The sequence below is a fragment of the Notothenia rossii genome (assembly GCF_949606895.1).
Source record: "Notothenia rossii genome assembly, chromosome: 9".
Lineage (NCBI taxonomy): Eukaryota > Metazoa > Chordata > Actinopteri > Perciformes > Nototheniidae > Notothenia > Notothenia rossii.
The window spans coordinates 80,183,476-80,205,837 of NC_136907.1; the positions used below are offsets into that span (position 1 = coordinate 80,183,476).

The window sequence follows — 22,362 nt, forward strand, 5'->3', positions numbered from 1 at the left end:
TGTAACTACGGTTCTAAGCCGTGTAAGCACTGGCCATAGTTACTACTGTAACTACGGTTCTAAGCCGTGTAAGCACTGGCCATAGTTACTACTGTAACTACGGTTCTAAGCCGTGTAAGCACTGGCCATAGTTACTACTGTAACTACGGTTCTAAGCTGTGTAAGTGCTGGCCATAGTTACTATTGTAACTACGGTTCTAAGCCGTGTAAGCACTGGCCATAGTTACTACTGTAACTACGGTTCTAAGCTGTGTAAGTGCTGGCCATAGTTACTACTGTAACTACGGTTCTAAGCCGTGTAAGCACTGGCCATAGTTACTACTGTAACTACGGTTCTAAGCCGTGTAAGCGCTGGCCATAGTTACTACTGTAACTACGGTTCTAAGCCGTGTAAGCACTGGCCATAGTTACTACTGTAACTACGGTTCTAAGCCGTGTAAGCGCTGGCCATAGTTACTACTGTGCTCTGTGCTGTTCTCTTCTTTATAAGCTAGTTATCTGGTCTTAAACATTTGTGTTTTGACCTGATCTCGCTTGATTGTTAGCAGCAGCCGCTTGGCTAACGTCTTGCGTGTTTTGTTAAAGCTTCTTTATTTAAACTCAGCTGGTGAAGGCAGTGCTCTCACTCCCGCTCCCACTCCCCCACTACTTGGACTATTCCTTGCGCCCCTCTAGAATAAGCCTGAATGGTCTCAACCATATTGCATCAGTAACGTGCACTTGTGTTATTATAACAAGATCGCAAGCATGCTGCTAGCAATCGGACAATTGAGTGTTGTTCAGTTTGTGTGTTGTGGAACATGCGTGTGCGTGCAGGAAAATATACCACACACCCAATTACAATTGCATGTTCAATTCACTACCCTGGAAGTTAATACAGTTGTTAAAGTTGGAACAGCCTGTGGACAGCCGTTCTTCCTTGCATGTCAGTCGCCGACACCTTGTACAGAGGACAGGCACATCTAGCTGCAGCACGACCCGTATATTTTTCACACGCCGTGTTCTCAAGACATTTTTTTTTAAATTTTTAACATTTTCAACATGGTGGATAAATCCTTATATGCTCCCGCTAACACACTGAACATCAACTTTGCCTCCCTATTACACTCACCCCTACTTTAGTGGGAACAATGAGTCTGCGTCTTTGATACCCACAGGAATAAATGCAGATCATCCTCTGGCTGCAGCCTTTACCGGTACTTGCTTTTGATCAAAGTCAATGCAGAAAACCCGCACTCACACAGGTAGGTGGAGGTGAAGGGAATGAGCACTTTTACAGCCTTTTTGGCGAGGTGGGGGGACTCGGTCTCCACAGACAGCCAAAAGTGCCTGATCTTGGACCTCAGAGGAATCAACAGATTCCTGAAGGTGCTGCCATTCCATATGCTGACCACAGCACACGCACAGGTGGAGTGGTTCGCAACCGTGGACTTGAGGGATGCCTACTTCCACGTGGGCCGGGCAAGATGGTGCCTTATATTCAGTTTCTCCAGCCCTTGGGCAGACTGACGGCTGCCTCGGCCGTTGGGCCCTTATGCCGCATTGTCGTTGCGCCCCATGCAGATGTGGCTGAACAGCCTTCACCTGGACGCCAAGTGGCACAGGCACAGGGAAGTCAGGGTGTCGCAGCGTTGCCTCCACTCTCTGTCACGCTGGAGGGGCAGGGCCTATCTCCTGATGGACCATCCCATCCCGCCAGGAGACCTTCACCATAGGTGCATGTCTCTTAGGGTGGGGTGCAGTGCGGCAGGGCAGGACCGTTCAGGGTCAGTGATCTGCCCAGGAGGGTGCACGCCATGTCAACGTGCTAGAGCTTCGGGCTGTGCAGCCTGCACTCACGCACTTCTACCCCAACTGGGGGGCAAGCATGTGCGTGTTCCCTGTGACAGCATGTACAGTGTTGCCCAGACAGCAGTCCCTTTTAGATAGTGGACGTTCTCACTCCACTCTGAGAGTTTATGTGGCTGCTATTTCTTTGGGCTTTACGGCAGCTTCCCCTTAGCACCCCGAGGGCTCCGGCTTGGGACCTGCCCCTGCTGCCGGACGCCCTATCATCTCCTCCCTTCCAGCCCCTGTCCCAGGTGGGGCTTAGGTGGCTGCCCACGAAGGCAGCATTTCTGCTTGCCATAGCCTCAGGGAAGCGAGTTGGGGAGTTGCATGTCCTCTCCGTAAGCGATACATGCCCGAGGTGGGACTCTCAGGTGTTGAGTGTGTTGAAATGTAGCATTCCTGCCCAGGGTGCTTCAACAAACCCACTTCAATCAGCCTGCCCAGCTGGCACGCTTTGATTTTCAGGAGAACGGCACGTCAAAGTTGCTGTGCCCTGTGGTTGCCCAAAGGGCGTATATCGAGGCTACTGCCTGTATACGGCAGTCGGAGTAGCTCTTCGTTTGCCATGGCGGCACTAAAGGAGGTTGTGCCCTCTAACCAGTAGATGCCCCACTGGGTTGTCGATACCATCTCACATGCCTACGGGGCCAGTGGTCGCCCCCTGCCACCAGGGCTGAGATGCCACTCTACAAGGAGCATCTCAACATCTTGGGCTGCCCTGAGAGTGGTGCCCCTGGAGACCATCTGCGCCGCAGCGTCGTGGGCGTCTTCTGGCACATTCTCCAATTTTTATCGGGTTAATGTCGCCACTCCCCATTCTTTGGGCGTGATCCTTTTGCCGTGCTCCGCTGCTTCCAGTAGTGAGCAAGGGCTTGGATTCTTCATGACATGGTTGGTATAAGTCATCCAGTGCTAGAGCACTAGTTAGTAGGGATGAAATAGAACGATAGTTACGGCTGTAACTATCGTTCTATGAGTCCCGGATGACCGCCAGAGTTTCCTGTCACTCAGAATTATTGTGTGCTCGCGAGAAGATTCTGGGAACAGATCCTCTGATGACGCCGGCCTATGTAGCCGGTGTCACGTGGGTCACAGGTGACTTTGTTGTTATTGGTACTCGAGCTGCGCATGCGTGCGATGGATATATCCAGTGCTAAAGCACCGCCCCTGGCGGTCATCCGGGACTCATAGAACCGTAGTTACAGCTGAAACTATCGTTAGTCAGTTAGATCGAAAGCAGAGGAGATGTGTTGTCCATCAGAGCTCAGATTATTTCTGTTCAGAGAAAGTGGAAATATTTGACCGTCTGTAAATATGTTCATACATGTGAACAAATGTAAAACATATTTATTTATTTTGATATTAGGCATTTCTAGCCTCGAGTTCAGTTTAAGGCCAGCGATGACATTTTTTTAATTTCAAGAACAATAAAGGTAACTTAAGGTCATAAAGTACAGCACGGTCACATGACTTCACGTCACCACCGCTAAGCTAAAGGAGGCTAATGTTGGGCTGTAAAGGAACTACAGCACGGTCACATGACTTCACGTCACCACCGCTAAGCTAAAGGCGGCTGATGTTGGGCTATAAAGGAACTACAGCACGGTCACATGACTTCACGTCACCACCGCTAAGCTAAAGGAGGCTAATGTTGGGCTATAAAGGAACTACAGCACGGTCACATGACTTCACGTCACCACCGCTAAGCTAAAGGAGGCTAATGTTGGGCTATAAAGGAACTACATCACGGTCACATGACTTCACGTCACCACCGCTAAGCTAAAGGTGGCTAACGTTGGGCTATAAAGGAACTACAGCACGGTCACATGACTTCACGTCACCACCGCTAAGCTAAAGGCGGCTAATGTTGGGCTATAAAGGAACTACAGCACGGTCACATGACTTCACGTCACCACCGCCGTTGCGCCTCTCCGGCTGTAACAGTCCACTACCGCCCGCGAGGACCCAGGTTCGATTCCGGCCTGAGGTCTAAAAAAAATCTTTTTTTCACAAAATGTCACCACTTTTTTAGACCCTTTTGTGAAATGTTGCTTTGTGTTCATGTTTCTTTTTCAGTTGCAATTTATAATTTGAATAAAAGTTATTGAGCAGGCCTGAGGAAACAGATGTGGGAAAACGAGAAACAAAGCTGAACAATGAATTTCAAACTCCACTTACTTTTCTTGGAATTGTAAACCATAATGATGTTATATCATAGCTTCAAGTCCAACAATTCTTACTGCACCTTGTGAATGACAGATAACACACCCTTCATTCTTTTTGGAATAATGAAGGGTGTTACTTCTCATTCAAACAAAGCAAGCTGCTCCCTATCAAGGCATGTGATTGCTCCCTCCCTTCCACATATCTATGGGTAGGTACTAACGACATGCCGTTAAATGCAGAGGCTGTTTCTTCATTCACTGCATTAAGTGAACGAGTGCAGGAGGAGAGGAGAGTTGTTGTCTGCCAGAGCAAAGAGATTATTCCTGTTAAATGAATTTGAACATTTTCACTTCAATCTGTAGTCTGTAACTCACTGAGAGGGGAAATGGCTCAGGGAGGAGTTCAGCTGGACCGGGATAACTTCTCTTGTACATTATGTCTGGATCTACTGAAGCACCCGGTGACTATCCCCTGTGGACACAGCTACTGCATAGACTGTATCAAACACCACTGGGATGGAGAGCTAATCCACAGCTGCCCTCAGTGCAGGAAGAGCTTCACACCGAGGCCTGTCCTGCTGAAGAACACCATGTTAGCAGCTTTAGTGGAGGAGCTGAAGAAGACTGGACTCCAAGCTGCTCCTGCTGATCTCTGCTATGCTGGAGCTGGAGACGTGTCCTGTGATGTCTGCACTGAGAGGAAACTGAGAGCCTTCAGGTCCTGTCTGCAGTGTTTGGCCTCTTACTGTGAGACACACCTCCAGCCTCACTTTGAATCAGCTGCATTACAGAAACACAAGCTGGTGGAGCCCTCCAAGAAGCTCCAGGAGAACATCTGCTCTCGTCACAAAAAGGTGATGAAGATGTTCTGCCGCACTGATCAGCAGAGTATCTGTTATATCTGCTCTGTGGACGAACACAAAGGCCACGACACGGTGTCTGCTGCAGCAGAGAGGACTGAGAGGCAGAGAGAGCTGGAGGGGAGTCGACTAAACATCCAGCAGAGAATCCAGGACGGAGAGAAGGAGGTGAAGCTGCTTCAGCAGGAGGTGGAGGCCGTCAATGGCTCTGCTGAGAAAGCAGTGGAGGACAGTGAGAAGACGTTCACTGAGCTGAAGCGTCTCATGGAGAAGAGAAGCTCTGATGTGAAGCAGCAGCTCAGATCCCAGCAGGACAGGGAAGTGAGTCGAGTCAGAGAGATTCAGGAGAAGCTGGAGCAGGAGATCAGGGATCTGAAGAGGAGAGACGCTGAGCTGGAGCATCTCTCACTCACAGAGGATCACACCCAGTTCCTGCTCAGCTTCTCCTCACTGCCAGCCCTCAGTGGATCTACACCCTCACCCAGCATCAACGTCCATCCTCTCAGACACTTTGAGGACGTGACAGCAGCCGTGTCAGATCTAAGAGATAAACTACAGAATGTCCTGAGGGACAACTGGAAAAACTTCTCACCGAATGTCACAGTAAGTAAAGAGGATGTTTTACGGCCACAACCAGAGCCAGAGACCAGAGCTGGATTCTTAAAATATTCATGTGAAATCACTCTGGATCCAAACACAGCACACACTCGGAAGTTGTTATATGAGGGGAAAAGAAAAGCTACAGTAATGAGACACCAACAGTCTTATATCAGTCACCCAGACAGGTTCGCTTTTAACGAGCAGGTCCTGAGCACAGAGAGTCTGACTGGACGTTGTTACTGGGAGGTGGAGCAGAGTGGAAATCTTTCTATAGCCGTCGCTTACAAGGAAACCACCAGATCAGGGTGGTTAACTGATTCTAGGTTTGGACACAATGACACATCCTGGGCTTTAGAGCGTTACAAGAAGAAATATACATTCTGGTACAACAATATCAAAACTCCTGTCCCAGGCCCTCGATCCGACAAAATAGGAGTTTACCTGGATCACAGTGCAGGTATTCTGTCCTTCTACAGCGTCGCTGACACCATGACCCTCCTGCACCGAGTCCAGACCGCCTTCACTCAGCCGCTGCACGCTGGACTTTGGATTTATCAATTTTCTGGAAATGCCGCTGAGTTCTGTAAACTCAAATAGACAGAAGTGATTCGCTGGGTTCTCAAACGTTTCCCTTGAAGAAGCCCTTTGTTATCATTAAGTGAACTAACACTGCCGGCTGATTGTTGTGGTGTTTCTTCAGCTGTCAATCAAACATGAGGGGCGGGACCTCTATCTGTAGCTGTTGTGTAAGTGCTTGACTTTCTTTAGCTGTGTGTTCAGCCATGGATGCTCTCACTGCTCATGGTGTGTTTCTCTGCAGGAACTCTTCTCATGTCGGAGGAAGATTTGTATTCATGTGTTTCGTTGCTGCTGTTTCTCTTCCACTGCAGGGCTCTGCAGAGAGGAAGCAGCAGACCTCCTTTATCCTGCACACTATGTTCTCTCTGGGAGCATTTGTAAGGATGTCTATAACCCCATGTGTTTGTTAGTATAGGTTTTATAGAGGTGTAATCATCCTGATCAGAATCAATAAGGAGAGGATTGATGATGTTCTCTTAGAGCGGAGATTGTGCTCAGACAGTGATTGTGTGGATTAGTCAGCTGTGATTATGTGAACATCGATATTTTTTAAATTATTTCTATGTCACTGCAGATACTTATTATCATAACATTATTAGTAACGACATGTATTCTTATTTAGCAGTAAAATCAAAGAACGTTGTACAAATCAATAGCATACATCTGCAGTTTGAAGCATTTAAAGGACAACCTTTGTGGACAGTAGTTGTTGTGTCTACCCAGCATGCTCTCTGTTTGTGTTTGTTTGTGGAAGGAAAAAGAGATTCTCTCTCTTTTTGTCCTGATCCAGTTATATAAAAACCTGTCTGAAAATGAGCTGATCAGATGTTGGTCACTTGGTGATGTCAAAATGTTGTTTTGGCTTGTGTAACCATTAGCATTAGCATTAGCCCAGCGCACCAACGGAGAGAGACTAACTTATGGCAACACAAAAAAAAACATGGGAGCGGTGGAGATGAGGAGGTGTCGGCATTCTCGCGATTTACTCTGAAGGCTTCAGTAGAAGCTGCTGGGAGTCCCAGCAGCTTCTACTGAAGCCAGTCCCCAACTCCGGGGACTTCCGGCCGGGGACTTCAGGTGGCAGTATATGCCGTGAAGTGGTTTGCGGCCTGCCAGTAAACCCACAGCAGAAGAAGAAGAAGTGACGCCAGCGGCTTCATTTGCCTAATCCTCCCTCAGGGAACTTATTCCGGTGTGAACGCGATCTGTACTTGGTGCCATGGGGTTACTAAGTGCTGGCACTAAGTACGGCAAAGTACTTGGTGTGAAAGCGGCTATTGTGTTCTTTTTAACCAAATATCTCTCAGAGGGGCGTGGCCAGCAGCAGCTCATTAGCATTTAAAGCTACAAACACAGAATCAGCACTTTTGAAACAGGGCTCTATATATCTGAGACCTGGAATATACTGTTGGAAAAGAGTATAAAAGGGGAACTTTAAATCTTAACAACATTCAGGGTTAATCATTTAATCAATTTGCCACTTTGTCCTGAATGTCACTTATTGATTTCTGTGCTCTATTTTATGAATATTATGAGTTATCGATGTATGTGTATATGAATATTCAATAAAATCTTGATTCAGATAATAATTGATGTCCTCAGAAGTAATTCCGTTAAAATGTGTTTTTAAATAATTAGTCATTCTCCAAAATGTGGAGCTTGAAACCTATGTGTTATACATTTAGAATATGTGTATATGAGAGGGTCTTTCTTATCCATCGATTAAAAGGTACATTTTTTTTTCTAAGTAACGCTATTTTTAAATTATTGAGTTTTTTATATAATACATAGATGGTTTCTTTACCATTGGTCAAATGTATTAACATAGTGAAAATAAAATGAACTTTATAAAAACAAAATTACACAGCATTTGTAGGCATTAACAAATCAGAGTTCTTTATTTATTTTGGTTTTATTTCTAAAACCATAAGTATAATAAAATGAAAAATACTGTAAAATAAAATAGAGGAAAATATTTGTATTTTTAAATAAGAATTTAAAATGAAATGTACGGTAAAAAAATGTAAATAAGAAGAAAACAAATGTATATAAAAAGTTTAAGATTAAATGTGCAAAATAAAGAAAAACAAAATTCAATTAAAATTATTATAAAAAACATCTTTGGTGATGCTTTTCTATTTTCTACATGAAGTTGAAATGTTAACATTTAAAAATCTTCTTGGGGTGGATTTACAGACATGCCACTTTCTTCCCATCTCGTGAGTTTGCAGGTATGTTTATAGCCTTGTGAATAACTATTCTTACTGCACCTCTAAATGACAGATCATACACCCTGCCTCTCACACAAAGCTACTCTTCCTGGAATGCAGTTACACCTGTTCCCTTTAGTCATGCAGGTAGGAACAAACAACATTCGCTGCATTTAGTCAATTAGAGCGAAAGGAGAGGGCATGTGTTGTCCATCAGAGCTCAGATTATTTCTGTTCAGAGAAAGTGGAAATATTTGACCTCTGTAAATATGTTCATAAATGAGAACAAATTTAAAACGTATTTATTTATTTTGATATTAGGCATTTCTGGCCTCGAGTTCACATTTAAGGCCTGCAATGACATTTTAAAATTGCAATCACCAATCACCACAGCACAGACAGGACAGCCACCTCCTCTCTACTGATGGATGAATCCACAGGGGCATCACACCACCGCTAAGCTAAAGGAGGCTAATGTTGGGCTATAAAGGAACTACAGCACGGTCACATGACTTCACGTCACCACCGCTAAGCTAAAGGAGGCTAATGTTGGGCTATAAAGGAACTACAGCACGGTCACATGACTTCACGTCACCACCGCTAAGCTAAAGGTGGCTAATGTTGAGCTTTAAAGGAACTACACTACGGTCACATGACTTCACGTCACCACCGGTAAGCTAAAGGTGGCTAATGTTGAGCTATAAAGGAACTACAGCACGGTCACATGACTTCACGTCACCACCGCTAAGCTAAAGGTGGCTAATGTTGGGCTATAAAGGAACTACAGCACGGTCACATGACTTCACGTCACCACCACTAAGCTAAAGGTGGCTAATGTTGGGCTATAAAGGAACTACAGCACGGTCACATGACTTCACGTCACCACCACTAAGCTAAAGGTGGCTAATGTTGAGCTATAAAGGAACTACAGCACGGTCACATGACTTCACGTCACCACCGCTAAGCTAAAGGAGGCTAATGTTGGGCTATAAAGGAACTACAGCACGGTCACATGACTTCCCGTCATCACCGCTAAGCTAAAGGAGGCTAATGCTGGGCTATAAAGGAACTACAGCACGGTCACATGACTTCACGTCATCACCGCTAAGCTAAAGGTGGCTAATGTTGGGCTATAAAGGAACTACAGCACGGTCACATGACTTCCCGTCATCACTGCTAAGCTAAAGGAGGCTAATGTTGGGCTATAAAGGAACTACAGCACGGTCACATGACGGGTGGCTAATGTTGGGCGTGATGACGTTTAGTTGTCTCATTTAGACACTTGTTTGCAACTGCTGTTATCAGGGAGCGGAAAAAAGGCTCAAAATGTACCAGTGATGGGGTATTTAGTGATAAATGTGATGTCTTGAAATGAAACCCTTGCTTGTGTTAACCACAGACCTTTTTTCAGGCATAATCAAAAATCTATTAAAAAAGACGAGGGAACAGGAAGTGCAAAAATGCTGACTCATTTCAGAGTTTTAGGACTCAGCACTGATTTATTTAGACTACAAGTTATATTTACTTACAGTGATGTTCCTGGAATCATCGGGTGTTTCCAGTCCCTCAACACCTTACACCCTCCTTCTGGGGACCCAGTCGGGGCGGATAAGACCCCAGCTTGTGTCCAGATCAATAGTTACTTATGACTTCATTGCTCCCTTCTTTGGAGCCAAAGCAATCCTGAAACCCTCTCAGTTGCTTCAGTTGAACTCCAGATAGCCCTTCTCTTCATCCCTCCAAAAAGGCCCAAAATACTGAAGGCTCCAACCAAAGACCGGGCAGCGAACCCCCTGCATCCAACTTCAGCTCTTGACACTTTGCTCTCGACCGCATAGTGCCTTCTTTTCCATCATCCCTGTTGCTTCATTCTCACAGCCTTGCAGGTTCTTGTCTCCTCTCCTGCTGCATGAACTTACTCTTGAACTAGGTGGAGCCTTTCCTTTCCTTTGGGGAGTTGGAAAGGGTCCTACACTCCTGTGACCGAGTCTCTGCTTTATCTGCTCTCCACTCCCTGTCCTTGGTTCAATCACTTGAGGATTACTTAAGTCCCAGTTCTGAACTACATCTCTGGCACTTAGATTTCTCCTCCAAGAATTTGATGGATTTGTTCTTGTATCCGTGGAGTGCGATGCTGCTCAGGCTCGTTGGCAGCCCCAGCCATTTCCTGAGGTTATTGGTGACCGTCCTGAGGTCTGAACTATTGAGATTGAAATTGCATAGATGAGGAAGGTGCTCCGGGATTCTTGGAATATGCCTCGCTTTAAACTTCCTTTGTTTGCCAGACCATTCAATTCGCAGCAGGTCCACTGGATTGATATTGTGTCCCTCATAGAGCTTTTCTACATTTCTAACTGCATTCTCTGTGATGGTTGGTACGGCTGTGCCTGCCATGTTAAAATTGAATTTGTCATTCTGCCTTCCCTCTTGACAGCACCATGGCTCTTCATTTGGCTAGTTTAAACTGCAACCCGACCCACTCCATCAGTCTTTCAAACCCAAATCGGCAGCCTGGGACTGATTAGATGGTGACTGTGGGGCAGAGTCCTGCATCGGGTCGGGTATCCGCGGGTACCCGACGGGTGACCCGCAAAAAATGTGATTTGCGGGTGGTATTTTTTCAAACGCTTTTTTCCGGGTTCGGTTCTGGGTAAAACAAAGATGATGCGGGTCGGGTTGCGGGTGTTGCATAATAAATATATTTAAATAATAATAATTTAGTTTAATGTTTAAATCCTCAGACCTCTCCCCCGCGGGACCGAGCATAATCACAACCTCTGAAGCGCATCTATCTGCTGCTGAGCGCGCCACATTCTGAATGGCTGAGGTGAAGCTCTCTAGCGGAGAATACAGCATTTTCAATAACTCTTCCTCAAGAGCGAAATCCATCGTCTGGGAGGCTTTTCGTGTCATCCTAGATGGAGAAAATAAACAACATCCCACGCTTTTTGAGCCAAATATGCAACTGCGTGTGTTAATAATTAAACGTTTTCACTGCTCATATATATGCGGGTTCGGGTCGGGTTGCGGATCTTGTGCCGGCGGGTCGGGTCGGGTTGCGGAACTAATTGGCAATATGTGCGGGTAGCGGGGCGGGTTCGGTATTGCACGTCGCGGGTGCGGGTCTTGAAAATCAGACCCGTGCAGGACTCTGCTGTGGGGTCATCTATGAATGCCCTGATGGGTGGTTGAAGGGCCCTATGCACTCTGGCTCAGCAGACTTTATGAGCATGTTAATGGCTAACAGTAACAGTATCACAGAGATAGTGCACACTGTGATATAGCCATCTCCACTGTGTTCCAGCTTGATGTGGTTGCTACTGAAGAGACTCTCATCCAGATGTTGAAGGATTCAGCAATGAGGTCTCTGATCCTGTTTGGGACACTGTTTCCTCAGTGTGACCTGCACCAGCTTATGTGGAATGGAGCTAAATGTGTTTGCCAGGTCGAGCTACAACACTGTCAGTTTGCACTTGATTACTTTGGCCTCTCTGATAAGTTGTGTCACCATACCAGTGTGCTCCAGAAATCCTGGCAATCCTGATATGACACCCTTTTGGACTGATATGTTGTTATAAGTGTTCTTGTCCAGGTCGGTGCACGGCCGATTGGAAACTGCACTGAAGAAGATATTGGAATCGTCCCGTAGCAGGGAGATGATCCGGAACTGGTCTATCTGGGTTTGAATTCTCATCTTTCGGGATCCACACCCCTTTCGCCACTTTCTACTAACCAGATATTTTCCCACCAGAAGACTTGCTGGATCTTCCACAGACGCAGCAGGATGATGCATGTTGTACACTTTTGTATGAGGTGCTGCTTGGTCCTTCTGCAGAACTTCCACTTGCTTTGTGGACAACCAGTCTGATTTCGATAAGATACTGTTGTGGCAATTTAGCACTCACAACAGGAAATAATGAAACAGTTAGGAATCAATAAAACACAAACACAGATATAGTTGATCAGTTATTATTTCGTTGTACCACAAACAATAATAATGAGGAAACATTACCTTTGCTCTCAAGCAGTGATAGTAATGCTCCAACCAAGTAGAAGTTTCACACAGCCTATATAGCAGCTGTAATGACCACACACTCATTTTCCCTAATCATGTTTAACTAGCACACGAACATCATGGTCTCCAAATGGACGCACCAACATCAGAGCAACATGTTCCAGATGTCGAAAGGTCATTATCTCATGAGGTCTTTAGGTATAATTCATACTTAGTTAGGATATGAACTTCCCAATTAACAAAGCATATATACGTCTGCACATGGACGCACATACATTTTCCTTACATTTAGACAACATACGAACCTCTATAATGATGATTATAATCTAATCAGCCTCTTTATACTTTCTCTCACCCCTAATAATTGCGGAGAAGATGAGGAGCTTCTCTAAATCTGGAAACTGTCATTCAATAACAGACAGTCATTATATAGTTATATTGAGAAGGTCCAAGCCTGACATAACAATACGATAATCCTTTATTGTCAGTTCAAGTCTGAAATTGGACTTGCATCACAGCAGCTTCATTGGCAACATCAAACAAGGACAAATATTAAGACACGATACAATCACAAACAAACTTAACATAACATCACAATGACTGAAGAGAAACATGGTCAAAGACCCTTTAGGGTACATTTGACCTATGATTCCGTCCCTTAGCTGCAGCTCAGACACGTCCAACTGCACATTAGGTTCAGGGGGTCTATGAGGATGTTGCACTCTCCCAGCTCCCCCTTTCTTATGGGGTCTCTGTATGTCGGCCTCAGGTGTTGGCTGTCACGGTTTTAAGTTTGTGCGTTTGGTAGTGGGTGTTTGTCTGTTCTCCTTGTCATGTTTTCCTCCCTGTGTATCGTCTGGTCTTTCTCCCTGTGTTTTCCTGTCTGTCGTTAGTTTTCCCTGGTGTGTCTAATTTCCTGATTATTTTCACCTGTCACCCCTTCTGTGTCTGCTGTGCTCATCAGCGTAAGTCCCGCCCCTAATTGTTCCCACCTGTGTCTTGTTACCCTGTGTTTAAATTCCCCTGTCTCCCGGTGTTCAGTGTCAGTTTGTTTTCGTCTCTTGTCATGTTCAGGTCTGAGTGCTATTGTCTCTTGCTATGGTCAGGTCTATGCTCCTTGTGCTTTTGAAAAGTGTGATTCCTCACTACTTGAGCGCTTTCATTTTTTGTTCTCTATTTTTGTCATCTCGGCTAGAGATTTGATAGTTACCTTTTTTGTTATTCAATGCTGTTTTGGAAAAGAAAGTATCCAACAAATACTTTACCTCTGTCTCCAGGGTCGTGCAATTGGGTCCTACATCCTAAGTGTCTGAGATCGTAACAGAACGAACTGACCATTATGGACCCAGCAGACCTTTTGATGCTACAGGCGGAACGTCTTGAGTGCTCTCTGGAGTCCCTTTTTTATACGTGGAATGACGCCTCATCTAGGCGGGGTAGAGAGGCTGCGTTGAAGGAGGCACGTCAGGAGGTTGCTCGCAATCCCTGGCTCTGGAGCTTGTTGCCCGGGAGGCTCAAGGATTTTACAAGTAGCCCTGAGTGCCAGCCTCAAGCCTCAAACCCCTTCTTGGGATCCCGCCTTGCCTTAGGAGGTCCACGGAGCCTCCAAAAGGTCTCTAGGAGACGCAAGGCCAGGATTCCAGCCGTGGCCCCAGCAGCCATGGTTCCGGCTCCAGAACCGGCCCACAAGGCCATGGATCTGTGCACCAGTACCGGCCCACGCAGCTTTGCTTCCTTGCTCCATTACCTGGCTTACACAGCCAGGGTCCAGGCTTCTGCTCTGCGCCCAACAGCCATGGTTCCGTGCTCTAGTGCCGGCCCACACAGCCATGGTACCGTGCTCCAGGACCATCCCACACAACCATGGTTCCGTGTTCCGGTTCCTTCCCCAGCAGCCATGGTTCCGGCTCCAGTGCCGGCCCCAGCAGCCATGGTCCCTGCTCCAGAACCGGCCAATACAGCCGTGGTTCCGGCTCCACTTCCAGCCATGGTTCCGGCTCAAGTACCGGGCCCAGCAGCCATGGTCCCGACTTCGGCTCCTCGTCACCTGTTGACTCTTCGACCGACGCCAGCTCCCCGTGTCCTGTCGGAGTACCGGCCGACTCCAGCTCCCCGTGTCCTGTCGGCTTACCGACCGTCTCAATTCACCTCTCCAGTTCCCTCTCAAGTCACCTCTCAAGTCTCCTCTCAAGTCTCCTCTCGAGTCGCCTCTCAAGTCTCCTCTCAAGTCTCCTCTCAAGTCTCCTCTCGAGTCTCCTCTCCAGTTCCCTCTCAAGTCTCCTCTCGAGTTCCCTCTCGAGTCCCCTTTCAAGACACTTCTCAAGTCCCCTCTCGAGTTCCCTCTCAAGTCGTCTCTCAAGTCTCCTTTCGAGTCCTGTCTCGAGTACCCTCTCGAGTTCCCTCTCGAGTCATCTCTCAAGTCTCCTCTCGAGTCCCCTCTCGAGTTCCCTCTCGAGTCATCTCTCAAGTCTCCTCTCGAGTCCCCTCTCGAGTCACCTCTCAAGTCAACTCTCAAGTTTCCTCTCGAGTTCCCTCTCAAGCTCTCTCTCGAGTCCCCACTCAAGCTCTCTCTCGAGTTCCCTCTCAAGCTCTCTCTCGAGTCCCCACTCAAGTACCTACTCAAGTGCCGTTGGAGGTTCCGCCGGGGGGCCTGCCAATCCTATGTCCTGTGCCGTTGGAGGTTCCACTGGGGGTCCTGCCAACTCCATGTCCTGTCCCGTTGGGGATCCCGCCGACTACTCTTCTGCCGGGGGTCCTGCCAACCCTGTGTCCTGTGCCGTTGGAGGTTCCGCGAACTGCTCTCCTGCCGGGGGTCCTACCGGCCGTGTGTCCTCTTCCGTGGGGGATCTAGCCGACACCTGTCCCACCGGCTCTGGATCCTGTCCCGTCGACACCGTCTCCTGCCCGACCTCCGGAGCTGTCCGGTCTTCGCCCTCGAGCCCAACCCCCTGAGTTCGCCCGCTGTGGTCTTCGCCCCTCCTCGAACTCTGCCTTGCCCCCGGGCCGTCCGCCCGAGACCCCCTCTTCGAACTCTGCCTTAGCCTGGGTTGTCAGCCAAGGCCCGTCCTCCGGACCCCCTCCACCTACCCTGTTGGACGTTGTTGGATTTTTGTTTTGGTGTTTAGGGACGTCTAGAATCCGTCCCTTGAGGGGGGGGGGGTTCTGTCACGGTTTTAAGTTTGTGTGTTTGGTAGTGGGTGTTTTTCTATTCTCCTTGTCATGTTTTCCTCCCTGTATGTTGTCTGGTCTTTCTCCCTGTGTTTTCCTGTCTGTCGTTAGTTTTCCCTGGTGTGTCTAATTTCCTGATTTGTTCTCTATTTTTGTCATCTCGGCTAGAGAGTTGATAGTAACCTGTTTTCTTATTCAATGCTGTTTTCGAAAATAAAGTATCCAACAAATACTTTACCTCTGTCTCCCGGTTCTTGCAATTGGGTCCTACATCCTAAGTGTCTGAGATCGTAACATTGGCCAATGTCTTCTTGCGAAAGAAGCCATTTACAATCTGCACTTTTGTCCTTTGTTGGTTGCACCACTTTTTTAGACCCTTTTGTGAAATGTTGCTTTGTGTTCATGTTTCTTTTTCAGTTGCAATTTATCCTTTGAATAAAAGTTCTTGAGCAGGCCTGAGGAAACAGATTTGGGAAAAACGAGAAACAAAGCTGAACAATGAATTTCAAACTCCACTTACTTTTCTTGGAATTGTAAACCATAATGATGTTATATCATAGCTTCAAGTCCAACAATTCTTACTGCACCTTGTGAATGACAGATAACACACCCTTCATTCTTTTTGGAATGCAGTAAAGTCTGTTCCATTTTACTTTCTCATTCAAACAAAGCAAGCTGCTCCCTATCAAGGTATGTGATTGCTCCCTCCCTCCCACATATCTATGGGTAGGTACTAACGACATGCCGTTAAATGCAGAGGCTGTTTCCTCATTCACTGCATTAAGTGAACGAGTGCAGGAGGAGAGGAGAGTTGTTGTCTGCCAGAGCAAAGAGATTATTTCTGTTCAGTGAATTTGAACATTTTCACTTCTATCTGTAGTCTGTAACTCACTGAGAGGGGAAATGGCTGAGAAAGGAGTTCAGCTGGACCGGGAAATCATCTGTTGTTCCATCTGTCTGGATCTACTGAAGGACCCGGTGACTATCCCCTGTGGACACAGCTACTGCATGGACTGTATCAAACACCACTGGGATGGAGAGCTAATCCACAGCTGCCCTCAGTGCAGGAAGAGCTTCAAACCGAGGCCTGTCCTGCTGAAGAACACCATGTTAGCAGCTTTAGTGGAGGAGCTGAAGAAGACTGGACTCCAAGCTGCTCCTGCTGATCACTGCTATGCTGGAACTGGAGACGTGTCCTGTGATGTCTGCACTGGGAGGAAACTGAGAGCCTTCAGGTCCTGTCTGCAGTGTGTGGCCTCTTACTGTGAGACACACCTCCAGCCTCACTTTGAATCAGCTGCATTACAGAAACACAAGCTGGTGGAGCCCTCCAAGCAGCTCAGAGAGAACATGTGCTCTCGTCACGACGAGGTGATGAAGATGTTCTGCCGCACTGATCAGCAGAGTATCTGTTCTCTCTGCTCTGTGGACGAACACAAAGGCCACGACACGGTGTCAGCTGCAGCAGAGAGGACTGAGAGGCAGAGAGAGCTGGAGGGGAGTCGACTCAACATCCAGCAGAGAATCCAGGACGGAGAGAAGGAGGTGAAGCTGCTTCAGCAGGAGGTGGAGGCCGTCAATGGCTCTGCTGAGAAAGCAGTGGAGGACAGTGAGAAGATGTTCACTGAGCTGATCCATCTCATGGTGAATAGACGCTGTGATGTGAAGCAGCAGCTCAGATCCCAGCAGGACAGGGAAGTGAGTCGAGTCATAGACCTCCAGGAGAAGCTGGAGCAGGAGCTCAGGGATCTGAAGAGGAGAGACGCTGAGCTGGAGCATCTCTCACTCACAGAGGATCACACCCAGTTCCTGAACAGCTACTCTTCACAGCCAGCCCTCAGTGAATTTACAGAATCATTCAGCATCAACATCCGTCCTCTCAGATACTTCAAGGACGTGACAGCGGCCCTGTCAGAAGTCAGAGAACAACTGCAGGATGTCCTGAGATACGAGTGGATAAACATCTCACTCACGGTCCGGAAAGTGGATGTTTTACTGACACCACCAGAGCCAGAGCCAGAGACCAGAGCTGGATTCTTAAAACATTCACGTAAAATCACTCTGGATCCAAATACAGCACACACACAGCTGTTGTTATCTGAGGGGAACAGAAAACCTACATTAACGAGACACCCACAGTCTTATCCCAGTCACCCCGACAGATTTGCTGATTACTGTCAGGTCCTGAGCCGAGAGAGTCTGACTGGACGTTGTTACTGGGAGGTGGAGCGGAGAGGAGCAGCTTCTATAGCCGTCGCTTACAAGGAAACCACCAGATCAGGGGGGTTGAAGGATTCTAGATTTGGACACAATGACACATCCTGGGCTTTAGAGTGTTACAAGAAGAAATATACATTCTGGTACAACAATGTCCATTCTCACCTCTCAGGTCCCTGGTCTCGCAGGATAGGAGTTTACCTGGATCACAGTGCAGGTATTCTGTCCTTCTACAGCGTCACTGACACCATGACCCTCCTGCACCGAGTCCAGACCACCTTCACTCAGCCGCTGCACGCTGGACTTTGGATTTATTTGTATTCTGGAGACACCGCTGAGTTCTGTAAACTCAAATAGACAGAAGTGATTCGCTGGGTTCTCAAACGTTTCCCTTGAAGAAGCCCTTTGTTATCATTAAGTGAACTAACACTGCCGGCTGATTGTTGTGGTGTTTCTTCAGCTGTCAATCAAACATGAGGGGCGGGACCTCTATCTGTAGCTGTTGTGTAAGTGCTTGACTTTCTTTAGCTGTGTGTTCAGCCATGGATGCTCTCACTGCTCATGGTGTGTTTCTCTGCAGGAACTCTTCTCATGTCGGAGGAAGATTTGTATTCATGTGTTTCTTTGCTGCTGTTTCTCTTCCACTGCAGGGCTCTGCAGAGAGGAAGCAGCAGACCTCCTTTATCCTGCACACTATGTTCTCTCTGGGAGCATTTGTAAGGATGTCTATAACCCCATGTGTTTGTTAGTATAGGTTTTATAGAGGTGTAATCATCCTGATCAGAATCAATAAGGAGAGGATTGATGATGTTCTCTTAGAGCGGAGATTGTGCTCAGACAGTGATTGTGTGGATTAGTCAGCTGTGATTATGGAAACATCCATAAATCTTGTGTTACTTCTGTATCACTGCAGATACTTATTATCATAACATTAATCATGACAAGTTATTTTATGTAACAGTAAAATCAAAGAACGTTGTACAAATCAATAGCATAAAGCTCAGTTTGAAGATTTTAAAGGACGACCTTTGTCCACAGTAGTTGCTGTGTTTACCCAGCATGCTCTCTGTTTGTGTTTGACTGCGGAAGGAACAAAGACCCCCTCTCTTTTTGTCCTGATCCTTTTATATAAAAACCTGTCTGAAAATGAGCTGATCAGAATTTGGCCACTTTATGATGTCATAACGATGTTTTGGCTTGTGTAACCATTAGCCAATCAGCAACCAAGGTAACCCCCCCCCCCCCCCTTATCACCTGAATCTCCTCCTAAAGAGGTTAAATCAATCATCTCTCAGAGGGGCGTGGCCAGCAGCAGCTCATTAGCATTTCAAGCTACAGACACAGAATCAGCACTTTTGAATCAAAACAGTATAATAGGGGACCTTTAAGCAGTTAACCAGCAACATCTTGCAAGAAACAGCGTCTGAGGCAGGGCTCAACGCTAACTTTTAAAAGTGGTTGCCAGGCTGGCAACCAGGCATCAGCTTTTGGTTGTCAAAACTGAAAATACGGTTGCTATTTTTAGTCACCTTGTATTTTAAATAATTAAGATACTATAAAGTTATACATCAACTTAATAATGAACATGTGACACAAAAGAATGTTCAAATGCTTTACAATAAGTAATTAACACAAACATTTGAAACTTAAGTGGTAGTAAACTTGTCCACCCTCAATTGCTGGTATACTAAACACCAGTAGAGCTGCTGTTCTTCACAGATCCCTCACAAATGAATTGAGCAAGTCACAAGTTTCTTGGTCATCCGTTGTCTCCCTTTCAAATGTGGGTTCTCTTGACCTTTGTGCTGACCCCCACCATAGACCCATTGGCCCTTCAGCATTGAAGTCTTGACCTTTGTGCTGACCCCCACCATAGATCCATTGGCCCTTCAGCATTGAAGTCTTGACCTTTGTGCTGACCCCCACCATAGATCCATTGGCCCTTCAGCATTGAAGTCTTGACCTTTGTGCTGACCCCCACCATAGATCCATTGGCCCTTCAGCATTGAAGTCTTGACCTTTGTGCTGACCCCCACCATAGATCTATTGGCCCTTCAGCATTGAAGTCTTGGATTGGCCAGACTAATACATTCTAATGTTAAATAAATGAAAACCATTCACAGTTAAGAATTATATATTAATTATAAATGCTGTAAATTACCTTTTAATATGTCTAAACATATTTAAAATGTGTTACCTTTTTATAGAAGTGATTATCATTTTATGCCAATATTTAAATGGTAAAGTTTGGTTTTGCACTTTTATTTTGGTAGTAATAAGATCGTGACTCTTATTTTGAAGGAACTTTTACCGGAAGTGAATGGACAACATTCCTCTTTGCTTTTCGTCCGGGTTCACCTTGCCTATCAGTTGAATCACTTTGAGCATTAGTTTGAGATGTTGACGGGTTGGCTGAACTTTTTACCGCACAGTCAAACAACTTAATTTGCTTCGCCATTTTTTGTAAAATAAACACGCGAGTAAACATGCATCGCTTTCTGGCTCCGTAATCACACCAATGCACGTGCAACTTAAGTATCTGGTTCCGACTGGTCACAACAATAATTAAATATCACTCCAATACAACAAATAATTTACATTTATCTATTTGGGGTGCACATTGAGCTGTTTGCTGTGCTTATTTCTTTATGTTGAAAACTGGTTGCCACTGATGGCAACCAAAGGCCAAGAAGTGGTTGACATTTTTTCTGAATGGTTGCCAATGGCAACCTGGCAACCGTTACTGTCGAGCCCTGGTCTGAGGGCTTCTTAACGTTCAATAAACTATGAATGTGTCATACCCACTTAAGGGGAAGAAACTCAGCTTTCAGACAATGTTAACCATTTTAGCTAAACGAAACACAAGGGTAATAAAGGCTCTGAATTAGCCCTGAGCCAAAAAAGGCTGACGCACTTATCACAGAACTCACGGTGAAATACCCTTATTACTTATCGGATCTGCACAAACAAGATATCGACTAGCAAACTGAGATTCCACAAATTCCAGAAATGTTAGTATCATCACTGAAAACTCGCGGCACGGGAAACAAACCCAGACATCACACCACGTAGCTTTACGGAGCAAACACGGGACATTGTCTTACCTTTGCCCTTTTTCTGATCAAAAGTTGTCTTCAATGGCATTAAATCAATAAAACCGCTGCTGAAGGCTAATCCATAGGTTAATCAAATGTGTCTGTGTCCCTTTGAAATGATTTCTGATAATCCATCATTCCATTTTTATGTCAATAACGGAGTTTTCATATCAAGCTGCTATGATAGCTACTAGAGTGTATGACAGCTTCCCGTTTTGGGCATTCTGGCTGCGCATCACTCATTCACCAATGGGTAATGTTTAGATGGATTTTTAGGAACTTCCACTCGATTCGATTGGCTCTAACGGTTCAAAAGAGGTGTCAATCATCAAAATCGACCAAGGGGGGCCGGAGATAGACACCCAGATGAACCCAGAAGTGGTTTTTTTTTCTAAATCTCTCTAAAAAGGTCAAATTTCACTTGTTTTGCATCAATCTTGATACAGGGTACTTATTATGTTGTAGTTTGGATTCCTAAAGCTTTTTGTCTACCTTACCATCATCCAAGAGTGGTTTTCACTTAGTTTGGTTTATTTAGGACGGACACTATAATTTACAGTTTTAATTTACCGTTTTTGACTATGTTCAATCTGAATTTTGTTTAAAATAAAAAACATCTATATTGATTCTGACTCTTCTACATCCAACTCACAGGTTTATCATTACTTTGAGAAAAAAAGATTATTAATTTAACCCTTTTAGAAGTGAAGATATGGTCAATTGTTCTGGAAATGTCCTTTTCGAGCCTGAGGCCTGAAAAACAGGCTCGGGGCTAAACAGGTTAAATCTTATCAACATTCAGGTTTAATCATTTAATCCATTTGACACTTTGTCCTGATGTCACTTACTGATTTATGTGCTCTATTTTTATGAATAGTTTGTCTTATCAATGTTTGTTTATATGAACATTCAATAAAATGTTGATTCATACAATAATTGATGTCCTCAGAAGTAATTCTGGTAAAATGTGTTTTTAAATATTTAGTAGTTTTTCCAAAATGTGGAACTTGAAACCTTTGTTTTAAACATTTATAATATTTGTATATGAGATCATTTATAGAGGAGTGTCTTTCTTATCCATCTATGTTTTATTATAGGTTAAAAGGTACATTATGTTTATAAATAATGCTATATTTAAATAATTGAAATGTTTATTTAATACATATATGGTTTCTTTACCTCTGGTCACATTTTACATCGTGAAAATAAAATGAACACACGTTTTCCCCAGAATCTTTTGAATTTACGGAAAGAGAGGGGTTTAGGTTGCCATAGGGCTGTTGACGGTCTTATTATGGGCTGCATCCATTGGTTGGTTTTGTGGCACATTTGTAACGCTGTGCCAACTTGGGCAAGCACGCAGGCAAACTTGAGGAGCGCACACAGGGTGGAGTGAGGTTGAGCGATGGAGAGAAAGGGAGAGAGAGAGAGAGAGAGAGAGAGAGAGAGAGAGAGAGAGAGAGAGAGAGAGAGAGAGAGAGAGAGAGATAGAGATAGAGATAGAGAGAGAGGCAGAGAGGCAGAGAGCGTGTGCAGCGGTCTGCTTGCGCACAGAGCCGGAGTTTGTGAGAGAGCCGGCTTGAGAGTCAATTTCTCTTCAAAATGTAATTGATTGCCAGCCTC

The 22,362-nt window shown here is 45.7% G+C and overlaps 1 protein-coding gene across 1 annotated transcript; it reads left to right on the plus strand.

The window, feature by feature from the left end:
• Positions 1–2,949: 2,949 nt before the first annotated feature.
• LOC307019991 (uncharacterized protein) lies at positions 2,950–21,675 on the plus strand. The gene is made up of 5 exons (XM_079651085.1): positions 2,950–6,040; positions 6,346–6,411; positions 11,549–11,661; positions 11,837–11,924; positions 16,304–21,675. The coding sequence occupies exons 1-5, from the start codon at positions 4,382–4,384 to the stop codon at positions 17,999–18,001; spliced, it is 3,624 nt and encodes a 1,207-aa protein (XP_079507211.1). The 5' UTR covers positions 2,950–4,381; the 3' UTR covers positions 18,002–21,675.
• Positions 21,676–22,362: the final 687 nt, after the last annotated feature.